Genomic DNA, 14,467 nt, shown 5'->3' on the forward strand with positions numbered 1-14,467 from the left:
CAGGCCTCTTCTTTTGAACTGTCTAAATAAAACTGAGTAGCCTTTTGTTTCCTCCTTTTCCATCTCACTGACACACAAAAAGTTCCTTTCTTGAACTGGTGAATGGTTTACAGATGAGCAACAAGGACAGATTATTTACCAAATTAAAAGAGAGTAAACAACGTCATAACAGAGAGATAAGCAATCATATGAAAACTACAAAGGAAGCAAATGTGACGACTTACTTTTTCCTTTCTTTCCTTTCTCTCTCTCTCTCTCTTTTTTTAAAAAGTAAACAGAAGCAGTAAAATAAAAATGGATGCACCAGGATGACCAAAGGAAGAGCTTTAAGGCGTTTTCAACACTCAAAAGTGCGTCATCAGTGTGTAATCTGACATTTATTAAAAACATTTGTTCAGTTACAATTGCTTCAACGTTACACCGAGTGAGGCGTCCCGCTAATATGGACCCGCTACCAGTGTCGGAAACATCAGTGTCGGTTTTCTGGATGAGCCTTTTAAAAACCGAACTTCACAGAGACACCAGAAGGCGATATTAGCACGCACGCGCGCACACACGCACGCACGCACGCACACGCACACACACACACACAGGTATTGTAGAAAAATAGAGTGATTACCAATTGAATCCAATTGAGACTTTTTCATACAAAAAGAAGAAATAAAGAGAATCGCTATGCGCAATCAATGAAAGTCTACGGTCTATGCTTCAACATGACTTTAGGCTATTTTGACAGAGTCCTGAAAAAAAAAATCTTCATGTTTTTTGCAAGAAAAACAACAATGTGCCATGGGTGAACATCTGATAGCAGCATCTGGATATTTTGCACTGTGGGTTGGATACTTATTAAGCAGAGTGGGCAGAGCAGCGGGCAGTTCAGCATCTACACATGGAGTATCGCTGTTTGGGAATTCAGCAGATCGTTCCTGTATTGTTCCAGCCAGTTTCTAAGCTCGGAAATCCGGTATCCCTCTGGACCCCTGCCCCCCTGGTACACCACTTTTTCATCCCTCACGATGTAAAGTCTCTCAAAGTAGGCTCCGTACGCGGCGTTACATGAGTTGTCCATATTATCCACCACCACGTTGGTCTCCGGCACCTCAGTGAGCATCAGCTGAGCGGCTCTCAGTCTGTCCTCCAAACAGCGATGCTTGGGGATCTGATACGGCGCGTCCGAGCTCACCCAGCCGTCCGAGGGATGCGCCTCCTCGATATATACAACTAAAAAGTCCGCAATGTCTGCGTACTGACTCACGACGCGCTGAAACGCCGTCAGACGCGTCATGAATGGCGGTCAGGAGCAGCTGCCAAAGTTAAGAATGAGCGGTCTCTTCCCTTTCACGCAGTCCAGGATTCGCACCTGCTTCCGCTCCTGGACGAGCACCACCTCAGTGTTGGGCGCAGGGCGCCCAAGGTGCGCAGATTTGAGAAAGTCCAATTTCTGACCATGCCACACGGCCCTCAGGGACTCCAAGGTGAACATCTTGTTAGAGTCAGAGACGCACACCGGCGGGTCGTCAGGGCTCTCCTGCCTCTCTCCCATTTTCAGCAGCACTTTTTTCCTAATGCACAAGAAATCCAGGAGCCACAGCATAACTGCGGCCAGAAGGAACCGGGGCAGCAGCATCAGGCAGAGGGCTGCATGCTTCAGCGCCTTCGCCATTTGGACACCGCCGGAGTCGTCCATCATCTCTCCCCCAGCTGATAGGATGAGACTGTGCCGGCAAACGAGACAACTGGTATTTAGTCACCTTTACCCATTGGAGAAAACTAACTGACGCACGCAGGCACTCTTTTTATAGGTACAGCGGCGTTTGAATAATGAGGAGGGGGGGGGGGGGACACGCCTCCGGTACCCGCACCGCCCACTCACATGGTGGGGATTACCTCCCGTCAACTCTGGGCTTCAAAGATCCACAAAGACATGGGAAGCGCGAGAGGAAGATATATTGAGAGGTTGAATGTTGATAACACATGACAGTTCTCGATCTTTTGGGGTTTGTTTTGTTTATTTATTTATTTTTCTCTTTTGCACTTTATTGGGCATGTAGACTTCGTACGGTTGGTTCAGAAAGTAGGCAAAACATTTGACTCACTTCATGCTTCAGCGGCCTCTACGGCCACTAGACGGCGCTGGATTCATACAGACCATCCAGGCTGGATGAGTCATTCGCTTCGTCTAGGGCCCCTCAACATATTGTGAGGAAAAGGAGGCAGCATAAACCTGCCATCACCAGTTTCAAAATTAAAGTGCGTGTGTCTGTGCCCGTGATCATGGCAAAACATGATCCCAAAGGCACAAACTGAAGGAGGAAATGATCACTGTGCCGTTTTGAGCAACATTTGGGCAGTACTGTGTAGGTGAGATTAAAATGAATGTTCGTCTATGGGAGCTATGAACAGTGAGTAGGCCATGCTGAGCTGGGCTTTGGGGTTATTGTAAGTTAAAATTCTTTTATTTTGTCAGCAACTTTTTGTTCCTGGCTGTCTGGTCTAGTAAAAGATGATTAAACTAGAAAATGAAACGTGGAATTTACTGTATTGTCATTCTTAAGTTCCTCCTATTTACAATGATTACACAGAAAAAAGAAATGTGGAATTACTGTATTCTCATGCTTAAGTTCCTCCTATTTACAATGATTACACAGAAAAAAGAAATGTGGAATTACTGTATTCTCAATATTAAGTTCCTTCTATTCAGTATGATACAAAAAGGCCGAACAAATCATGTTGCCTCACCATGAAATTTCCTCCTCATCTCTCGCGTTGATGACATGGCATCCATGTGACTGCTTGGATCTGTTTCTCTGATGCCATAACACTCCCAGCATGTGTCCAACCTTCTTTCCCACCCCTGAGTCTGTCCCCTTTCCTCTATTTTTTTTAAAAAAATTCTCTTTCTTTCCTCCTACCTTTTTCACTCTACCCCATGGCTTGTTTCACTGTGTTGGCTGTGTCATACACCGGCTGTAAAAACAGATAGGAATATACAGTTTCTTGTCACCTACAGAATTTTTAAAGGGGAATCTACTATGCTGTTCACTATTTATCATCACCCATATACAGTTACAATGTTGGATGATCATTTTAAACATAAAACATTGGCTTCTTTTTACTGGCTCCCTGTTAAATCCAGAATAGAAATCAAAATCATTCTCTTCAAATATGGGTATCAAATAACCAGGCTGCATCTTATCTTAAAGATCTAATAGTACCGTCTTACCCTGTGAGGTAGCTTGACCAAAGTGGCTGAAGAAGGGCAGGAGACAGATGCTGTCCAGTGCAGCAAGTGATTTATTCACCATCTTGGTGACAATTATTATTATTATTATTATTATTATTATTATTATTATTATTATTTTTTAATATATTTGTATATTTTGCATTGTCTCTCTCTCATCACTGGTTGATTATGGCAGGTGGCTGCTGTATTATTGTAGTTAGGGTCTTTACCTTACAATATAAAGTACATTGACGTGACTATTGTTGTGATTAAGTGTTGTATATACAAATAATCCCTGTGCATCAAATGGTCTCCACACTGCTGTAAGCGCTCCATTTCACACTCTCCTCTCAGAGCTACATGATGTCAACAAGAGAGGATATATTTAATATGGTCATCTGTACCATACAGCCCTCACTGTGAGCAGAAAAGACCCAATGACCTGCTGTTCAAACTAGGGACAGGATCGATCCAATATATAGTATCGGTCCGATCCTGACCTAGGACATAAAAAAGGACACCGGATTAAATATCACAAAGGCACCTCACAAAACTTGTGACATGGCGTAATCCAGGTATTGCCCTTAGCATATTGGAGCAGTATGCGTCACGTGATAGAGCGGCTGTTACGTGCGAGATCTGTCAGTGGTACTTTACACTGAAAGCATCTAGAGCCTTATTACGTACTACCAAACCGGCATTTCATCTCCGAGCAAGCTATCCGAGAGAAGTTAATCTCTGAATGTTTGTAAAGCATTCGATGTTAAGCTTAACATCGCTAAGTATGACTGTACAATGGATGGACTCAAGTTTTACTTTCACTTTAACTGTGTTGCAGGTTAAACAGTTCTGTGGTTTCAAGAAAAAAAAAAAAATTTTCATACTTGTCTTAAGTTTTGTATAGAAATTACACAAAATTCAGTCTCAGGTTAAACATCACAGAAACAGCTTACACTGACCTCAATCTTGATATAAGATGAGTGTCATGAAGCCATGTCTGATTTATTTGCACTGCTTTCCACTCAGGATGTCTATTTATGTTAAACTTTAAGAAAAAAGGGTCCATTCTACGACTATTTTTTTTCTTTGTAGTTATTGAATATCAACGTTATTTTGTGCAGATTGCACTTTTTTCAGAACCAAAGTTTTTGAAATCTGTGTAAAACTGCATTTTACATTTTTTTAAATATTGCTTTAAACAAGATTTAAAGCTCTGCTAAATGGTTAAATAAAAATATTAGTTTTGCTGAACTGCGAAATACTTTGGGTGCAGCGTATTTTTTTTTGTAATAGAATAGCTTTAGTGTTTTGTCTTTTCAAATTTGAGTATGAACTTATACGAACGGCAGCAAGATATAAAAGAAAACAGTGTTATTGACTATAAAATAGACTATCAGATTCATATTGGTATTGGCTTATCCAAATTTATGATATCAGTATCGGACAAAAAAAAGTGGTATCTCCAGTTCAAACCTGTTCTACAGTAGAGTAACCATAGCCCACCTTTATATCAATCAATTCATTTATTAAAGATTTCGTGTGTTTTTTCAATAGGCTTTATATTTTATTAAGTTTTTTGTTACCAGATGGTCACAGAATGTCCCCATCAAATACACTACCAGTAAAAAGTTTGGACACCTTCTCATTTAATGGCTTTGCTTTATTTTCATGACTATTTACATTGTAGATTTTCAATGAAGGCATCAAAACTATGAATGAACTTAAGATTCTTAAGCTCTTTAAGATTCTTCAAAATAGCCACCCTTTGCTTTGATTACTTGCTTTCCACACTATCTGGTATCCCCTTGATGAGCTTCATGAGGTTGTCACCTGAAATGGATTTCCAAGAGTCTTGAAGGAGTTCCCAAAGACACCGAGCACTTGTGGCTTTTTTGCCTTCACTCTGCGGTCCACCTCATTCCAAGCCATCTCAATTGGGTGTAGGTCAGGTGACTCTGGAGGCCAGGCCATCTGACGCAGCACTCTATCACTGTCCTTCTTGGTCAAATAGCCCTTACACAGCCTGGAGGTGTGTTTGGGGTCATTGTCCTGTTAAAAAATAAATGCTGATCCAACTAAACACAAACCAGATGGGATGCCGTATCGCTGCAGGATGCTGTGGTAGCCATGCTGGTTCAGTGTGACTTCAATTCTGAATAAATTCCCCACAGTTTCACCAGCAAAACACCCCCATACCATCAAACCTCTTCCTTGCTTCACAGTTGGAACCATGCATGCAGAGATCATCCGTTTCGGCATCACACAAAGACACGGCAAGTGGAACCAAAGATCTCAAATTTGGACCAAAGCACAGATTTCCACTGGTTTAATGTCCATTCCTGGTGTTTCTTGGCACAAACAAATCTTTCCTGCTTGTTGCTTTTCCTTAGTAGTCGTTTCTTGTTTGACCATAAAGACTTGATTCGCACAGTCTCCCCTGAACAGTTGCTGCTGGAACTTTGTGTGGCATTTATCTGGGCTTTAATCTGAGGTGCTGTTAACTTGTGATTTCTGAGGCTGGTGATTCCTCAGCAGGAGAGGTGACTCTTGGTCTTCATTTCTTGAGGCGGTCCTCATGTGAAATGTTCAAATAATTATAGAAAGTTAATGGTGAACTGGACTTTATGCCGAAGCAGAGCGTAAAGTGTTTTATGAGCCAGCCGCTGCGCTTCCTGGTTTTTGCAACTGCACCTGGGGACACATTCAAAGTTTTAGCAATTTTCCAGACTGACAGAACCTCAGTCCTTAAACTAATGATGGGCTGTTGTCTCTCTTTACTTAGCTGATTTTGGTTCTTGCCATAATATGAATTCTAACAGTTGTCAAATAAGACTGTCAGTTGCGTACCAGCCTGACGTCTGCACAACACAACTGATGTACCAACCCTATTAAGAAGGTAAGAAATTCCACAAATGAATGCTAACAAGACACACCTGTGTAGTGAAAACCATTTCAGGTGACTACATCATAAAGCTTATTGAGAGAAGGCCAAGGGTTTGCAGCGCTGTCAACAAAGCAAAGGGTGGTTAATTTCAGGAACCTAACATATAAGACATATTTAGAGTTATTTATCATTTTGTTCTTCCTACAAAAATCCATATATATGGCTTCATATATTTCATGACTTCAGTATGTATCTGTAATGTAGAAAGTAGTAAAAATAAAGAACCATTTAAAGAGAAGGTGTATCCATACTTTTGACTGGTAGTATACAAAGGCCCATTTTAAATTAACAAATGCATGTTCATGGCACTGTATGTGCATATGTAAGCGCTGCGTCTGTTTCAGGATGTGCACCATATCAAGCTTATAATGGGTTATCATACTGCCTAATGACTGCACCCCATTAGACTACTGGGGCTCCTTAGCACAATAGGTTTAGCGTGGGATTTATTATAGTCAGGTCATGAGTGTGTGCAAATCTAATTATACAAATTTAATGTGAATTTATTTATTTATTAAAATATGGGCATTCAAATAATATCTAGTATGAACTGGACATTCAACAGACTCTGTTTTGAGCCAGTTTTGCCTGATTTTAGTTTGGACAGCTCCAAACTATTTACATCTATTCAATAAGAAGCTGCTCAGTGAGTTTATACATCTTTTCCCACACATTCTTTCAAGACCCAAAACCTTTCACCTTTCATGTTTTGTTAGTAGTTAAGAGACGTGGAAAAGTTGACTTCTTAACATCTTTTTGATGTGTAATTTTACAATTTGCTGCTTCTGCGATCCAGTCCAGTCCAGTTTTCAGTGAATATTATAAGAATAGATCTCAGCAGGTTGTGGACTGGCCTCCCCAGAGCTTTGAATGTCCTCTAAAAAGCCTGGAGAACTCTTCCTGAATGTAATGTATTATTACTGGACATGACACACTACATGTATTAAAGGTTATTTACACCATGGAGCCTTACGCTAAAAGCAGTCTCAGATTTAACACTATTGGTGAAGCTGGATTCTTAGAATCAGTGTTACGATAGCTAGGATAGAAGATAGCTCCCCCCACAACTCTGATAAGGACAAGTGGAAGAGAATGGCTAGATGGACTGATGGCAGCATCTTGTCCGATTGAATAACAGGATGTCAATGGGAAGGTTATTGGTTTGTTGGTGACAAAGAAAGGTTGACTAAGAGAGTTCAGGTTGTGTCGATATGCTGTATTTCCACAATGCTTGTTCTTGTTTCAGTAAATCATTGCATGTATTTCCCACTTTCCTAGGAAAATAGAACTGGCGTCCACATATGTGGTCATCACATTTTGGGTTGGCTAGACCAAAATACTAAATTTTGCTCTACAAGGGCCTGATATCCACTTACAAGGACATTATACTGCCACTGTGCTATCAAAATTTAAAGCGAATGTCCTCATATGTGGATCTCATTTTTCTCAGAAACAAAAATCAGGTAAGGTACAAAACAAAACATGTAATCACGTAATTCTTTGGGACCTGATGAATGTAAAAACAATCAGCCCAGATAGCAAAGAGAACTTAAAAATGCATGCCATGACAGAGTTCGGGTCTTAGGAGGTTAAAGCCCGACCCATGAAAAAATTGCTAGAGAATTTGACCTTTACGATTTATGTTTATTTAACCTTTTTGTGTTTAAAGTGCAACTCAAAATCATAAAATACATTTTACTCACGTCTGACGTCAGTTTGCTTCCTTCATTAAATCAAGTTATTTATAAACAACATCAGCACATTCCCCCCCACCAATGGCCTTCACCCAGGAGACTGGGTTTCGTGCCACTGTGGAACCATTATTTTTACACTCAATTTCATATCATCATCAATCTTTTGTTATAAGTCATTGCTTAGTTGAATTCTCAGCCACTACCTGTTCACAGCCCGTTGAATCTGTCATCAGACGTTATTAGTCCGAGACACATTTCCAGTAGGTAGTCTTCTCAGCTTTAGTTAGCAAATCGTCCTTTAGTGGTTCCTCTACCCTCCTGAAGGGAAGCAATGGGTCATCTCTTTTTAACTGCTGTGGTTTTGTTTGTACTCACAGCTTTTTTTTAAAAACCCTCTTCCTCTGTAAGGATTGGAAAAAGAAAGGAAATGATTCAATTTAATTTAATTTAATAAAATGTTCCTTTCTTTCCTGCTTGTACTTGTTATTTCTAAGTTTCATTGCTTGAAATATAAGGCAGCACCTGCTTGAAATTAACTGCCAATTTTAATTTCTTTTAATTTTTTATGCAACATATAGCAACATTCAGTACAGTGCAAAAAGATGCAACAGTCAAAGCTGATCCAGGAAGCTAGCTTGCTAACTTTGCAACACTGTTTCTTTATTCATTTTCTCTTTGGGTGTGTTCATACGTAATTTAAACTTTTGCAGAATTATAATCACCTTATGATGCTGTTGTTTTGTTGTTGTCCTGTCAATCTCCTACTCACTTACTCTAATTTTCTTTAGCACAGAAAGATAGATAAAAAATCTAGACATTCCGAATTGCTTTCCTATATATTTTCCTATAAATGGACTATTTTGTATTTGATTGGGTTTTTTTTGTTTTTTTTTGTTATCAGTGTGCTTTTTGTTAGTTTCGCCAGTTCAGATTTTTGACTGCCACCTACATCAAACGGAGCTCTGTATGTATGCTACAACAGAACTGGAAATGTTTTTAGTTTTGCATCAGTGCATTATCCTCCTTGAAGCAGCTGTCAGAAAATTTGCTCACTGTGGTCGTAAAGGGACGGACATGGTCAACAATAATACTCAGGTAGGATATTGCGTTTCAATGATGCTCAGCTAAGAGGCTCAAAGTGTGCCAGGTGTATTCACCCTACACGTTACATCACCAATAGCAGTCCGAATTGTTGATACAAGGCAGGATACATCCACGTGTTCATGTTGTTTTTTCAAATTCTGACCATACCCTCCAAGTGATTTAACATGAGGGTTTTCTGCTGCTATGGTCCACTCTTTGAATCACATTGAGATGTGCATTCAGAGATGCTCTACTCTATACCTTGGTTGTAATGAGCAGACATTTGAATGAACTGTTTCCATTCTCCTCTGACCAATACTAGATACTAGAAAGCTTGTTTGTTAGCAAGCTCTTGCCAGCTGACACGGATGTACAGTTGGTGAATTGTAGTGTAGTGCCTCAGGGATGAGTGAGCATTCACAAAAAACAAAAAACATGAAAACCTTGTGACCACCCTTTGATAATGGTATCTATGTCACTAGGATCCCATGCTAGTGAATACAGAAACCACAACACTGATTAAACATCATATTTGCTTTCTTTCTACATTTGTTGCATGTTGAACAACTAGAACTCCACCAATTCTTCGTTCTGGGGTTGCACCTATCCAATAACGAGCATAAAGATTTGTCTACTATGGCCATAATTTCTGTTGTGAATATAAGAGAAAAACACAATCCAGTATTCCAGCAGTACATAACTGCTTCTGTTTATGAGGGCCAACCAATCAAAAGGAATTTATCTTAAACCAAAGATAATCTTAAAGCAAGTGGAGCTCAACAGCTTGTTTCAGAGAGTGGATGACCTGAGAAGAAGGCCAAATATAAGAAAGTAAAGCTTATTTTTAACCGCAAAACCACATTCAGACTCCAAGAATAAAAATACGCAGCTGGAAAGTTGCTGTTAGCAGCTGAGTATACACCTGCAAATACAGCCCAGACGCCCTGGCTGTCTGAAAGCACCTGTAACTGTTTAGCAGCTGTTGCACTAGAGGCCTCTGTTGATGTTTTGCAAAATCTCTAAAACGAACTGAAGACAACCTGCTGAGAAATGGCTGTAATAAACCAGATGTTCTCAAAGCCAGATGTGTGTTTGTTTAGAAAAAAGGTGCCACACACTGCGGAAGACCATAACCTTCTTTGTTTTAAATAGAATATTTGGAAAATGAATAAGAATGAACACAATAAGCATGATATTAAAAGTAGTTTATAGCATTATTTAAAAAATCTAAAACAATGCCGGCACCTCTCTTTATCTAAATCGTAGCAATAAAAAGAGTAAAAGCATTAGAGTAGACTTCAGTAAATTGACATAATTGATTGAATGTTATGCTGGTGAATTCAAATACATTCAACTTTCAAAATCACCATAAAAAATACTTCTGGGAATAACATTTGTGCTTGAACTTGCAAAACGCATTTTCCTGCAAGTCCAATTTCACCATTTGTGTTTCAAAGGAGGCTGACTGGAAGTGGAAAAAAAAAGACATAGTTAAAGGGAAGTGACTCAGACGCTGCTACTAACATGATAGCTGCTGACATGTTGACACTGTTGTGTCTTTATTCTTTACCGACACTTGATTAGTTTAAACACTTACATAATCGGCTAACTGATCTAATTGCTGTTCAACTCATGTCAGTCTAGTAATGAGCTTTGGCCAGTGAATAGCCTGAAAAGGGCACGATGCTTTTATGAAATTATGCAATGCGCACATGTGGACTTTTAACAAGAACTTGCAAAACATTAAAAAGCAATACCTGAGATTATCAAATGTTATATCACACGATATTGTTTAAATGCTTCTAAAAAGGTGTTCGCCATTAATAAAGGAAACGGCACCAAGCTGATTTCTTAGCTTCTTCTGTAAGAGAGAAGCAATTGAAACACAGAGGAGATCAGGAGTTACTGTGAATTTGGCTTCTCCACATCACTCTGGTAAACTGCCACTGTGATCTGGATTACTCAATTGGACTAAGTCTTTTGGTTGTTTACATCAAGGCTAAAGAAGGAAAAGAGCATGTGTGCTGGCTTGCAAGGAGCCCTCGGCCAGTGTCTTGGGCTGAATCAGATTTTCATGGAATAATTAGGACTTCTAAGACAGGGTTTAGCCTTGTGTGACTCCACAGCCCAGGAGGTCATCAGAAATACTGTTGCATTTAAGCTTATTAACTCTAGCGACGATTGTCAACTTAAAACCACTCAGACATGGGTCGCTCAAATCACGGGCCTTACACATGCACACATACTGTGACCGCTGAAAACCCTAAGCACCTGATTACAAATGCAATAGGATGAGCAGGACAAGAGCTTACCTTCACTTTCACTTCCTAGATTACACTAGCTCTTCTGGATGGTTCTCTCTCCCGATGTTTTGCTGGTCTGTGTTTAGAAAGTCTACATTTTGGTGCAATGATCCTGTAGTAAGGGTAGAAAAACCCTATATAAATACCAGTCCATGTTATTGCAGCTTAACAAACAAGAAGAATAATCCAATAAATTATACCCAAAAAATGGAGGTAAAATTGTAATTTTTCCTTTATATCTTTAGGGTTTTTCTGATTCACTTCACAATTCAGTTTCCTTTTCTTCTTCATTTTCTTTAGATTGCACCAATTTACAACCTACTCTAAGCAATCTGAAACCACTTTACATTTCACTGCAAAAACTTTACAATAGTCAATGCTAACCAGAAAATATTTTCTGCTTCGCTTAATAATAATAATTTAGAGAACAAATGGTTCCCCTTACATTGTGAAAATATTTCTTTCCCTTTAAACCTCCCAGTCTGTTATCACATTCTCACATCTACTTTTCAAATTCTCAACCACTGGCTTGACAAGTATTGCTAATGAAACACTGTCGGCCTGAGCTTTGATTCTTTTTTTTTTCTTCCCTTTTTTTTTCTGAAATAAACTGCTGGAACCCTACTTTCATTAGACACCGCCTGGATCTTGGCATGGAAGTATGGGTCATACAAGGACATCCCAGAATAGGAAAAACAGCCTGGACAGAGCCTGAAGCAAAGCACTAAGGGTGGCAGAGATCCAGCTGAAACCACTATAGTACACCGGCCACTGGAAAGTTATTGAACACACATGCCGCAGGTACGTATGTACACCGATTATTGCAACAGAAGTTTCAGGGCTGCGAGGTGATTCTGTTGGCACATATGTTTACATCATGCTGTGTGGAGTTCAAGGTGAGGTAAGGCTGGAATATAAAGCACTTTTGACTATTCATTATTCATGGTCAAAATGCAGCCCTGCCCATAATGTTCGCCAAGCATTTGAGTAGGTTTGTAGTTACTAAGCAACCATCATGTAGTCCCTCTCAGGCTAATCCGTCTAGGCCACTTTGGCTGCATGGAGTCTTCGATGCACAATGGTACATCACCTTGGATCACCGGCATCCTTTGTCCGCAGCATCCTTTGATACACCTGCTGAGGTCTTTAGAGAGGGTGACTTCTTTTCTTTATCGCAACACATATCTGGTCATTTGGTCCTGAAGAATAACTAATCTGTTGTATTGATAAAGAGTCAGCAGCGAGAAGATAGGTCTGTTTTACAGTGTGCCGCCGTTTATCAGCGTGCTCTGAAATGAGTCGTGCTGCCTCTTTTGACTTTTCAGCTTGAAGCTACACCAAAAGTTAAAAGAGATAAAGCCAGAACAAAGTGCGTCAGCGACACTGGTGTGAAAATGAAAGACTTATTTTGAAATGTCAAAGGACAGATTTATTATCCAGAAGAGATTTCCAGCAGGCCTACTAATGTGATTTTGATTTAGACAGGAATGTCACTCATATTTTGTTCATTTCACCCGGTTCACCCAAGGCAGTCTTTAGTGTGTTTCAGAGATTCCTGCGATTAAGGCATGAGCAGAGAGGACTTCTTGGGATAAGTCTTACTGGAATTGAATGTTTATTTGACCAACATGGAACATAAAATGCCATTAACAGAATTCCCACATTGCCTGCACGTTTTACCAGAAACAAACAGCGTTGGCTTGTGAAGCTCACATCTTTAGAGAGTATATAGGACAGCTATAGGTCGCTGCATGCCTATACAGGCTCCCTCTCCATAAAGTGCACATAAAGCGAGACTATACCATTTGGACAGAATGCAGCAGCATTAATTTGATTTACGGTTTGTTTTTGATTTTTTGTTATGACTTCTGATAAAGGCCATGCAAGCTGCACCTCTAAAGCTCATTTACTAATTCCCTAATTCAATTTATAGCATGTGAACACAGACGTGCAGACTGTGAGTATTTCACAGAGTTTGTATTCTTGTGAACGTTATTCGTGTACAGATTACAGTGCAGATAATCTGAGCACGTTTCTGCCCAGTAGGTGTGTTGTGATACCGCCCCCTTGTTTTCAGTCTTTGTGCTAATCTCAGTTTGCTGGTTGTAACTGTATAGAGGCATGAGTGGTATTATTTAACTCTTGGAAAGAATGAATGTTTCCACAAATGTTTCCTGTGTATACTTACCTGTGCATTAAAGGTCACTTCACTTATAGATAGTGCTGTGAAGTAATGGAATACTGTACCGGCGTTGCGTTTTTAAAATACAATTATATGAGTAACTGTATTCTGTTACAGTTACCGTTTAAAAAGGTGGTATTCAGAATACAGTTACTTATTTGAAATAAAGGGATTACGCGGCGGTCTTTTCCTGTTTCATATGTTGTCCCCTCTCTATTTCTGGTAATTCCACACCGGTGGAAACACAAACAAAACACGCATTAAGAGGCTCTAATGCCTGTGTCTCAATCTCGCGGCCCATGTCGCCTCTACTTGCAGCCTGCATAATGACGTGAAGAAATATTTTTAAAAATTATTGTTCAAAAAATGATTTAATATGAAGGCAATAGGCAGAGTGTTACAAGCATAGCCCTAAAGAATCTAGCCTTATGGGCAGTGTAGCCCAGTTGAAAGTAAGCTATCTCTCTCTGTCTCTCGCTAGTAAAGTTGACCCAGACAACAAAGTAAAGCTAGTTTTCGGCTACGAGCCCGACATGGAACCCGACATATTAGCCAGAGGTCCCTTTACTACTGTTCGGAGCCGCGGACCTGTTTTATATAAGCGCGGAATAGTTTTCTATACGTGATTGCTGCAAAAAGTGCAGTCTTATCTAATGTCCACCCTACTGTTACTCATTTTATATTAAGATTTAAAAATCTAGTTGGTATTGGTATGGCGAGTAGCCTTCAGTAAAAGTAAGAAATCACATAGCAATAGTACATAAATGTAGTTGTAAAAAACTTGATAATATATTAAATAATCCAAAGTATTCAGAATACGTTACTCTCATTCAGTAACGTAACAGAAACAACACTGCTTACAGGTTCTTTTGATAAAATAAATGCCACTGTGTGATTACAGATAATGGTTGGAACTTCTTTAGAAATGTTAAAAGTAGTTAACAAAATGGAATACTTTAAAGTGAGCATTTATTGTGCTAAAATAAAGAGGAATTGTTACTGTGCTCCACTGTTTTTGCATTTTCAGAATTATTTTAT

At 39.6% G+C, this 14,467-nt stretch overlaps 1 protein-coding gene across 1 annotated transcript; it reads right to left on the reverse strand.

Annotated features, from left to right (window-relative positions):
- Positions 1–334: 334 nt before the first annotated feature.
- Positions 335–1,756, reverse strand: LOC102775629 (thyroxine 5-deiodinase-like). The gene has a single exon (XM_035908656.2). It carries the CDS (start codon positions 1,688–1,690, stop codon positions 884–886), a length of 807 nt encoding a protein of 268 aa, XP_035764549.1. The 5' UTR covers positions 1,691–1,756; the 3' UTR covers positions 335–883.
- Between the last annotated feature and the right edge of the window lie 12,711 nt (positions 1,757–14,467).

The sequence above is a fragment of the Neolamprologus brichardi genome, chromosome 15 (genome assembly GCF_056152115.1).
Source record: "Neolamprologus brichardi isolate AB-2024 chromosome 15, ASM5615211v1, whole genome shotgun sequence".
Classification (NCBI taxonomy): domain Eukaryota; kingdom Metazoa; phylum Chordata; class Actinopteri; order Cichliformes; family Cichlidae; genus Neolamprologus; species Neolamprologus brichardi.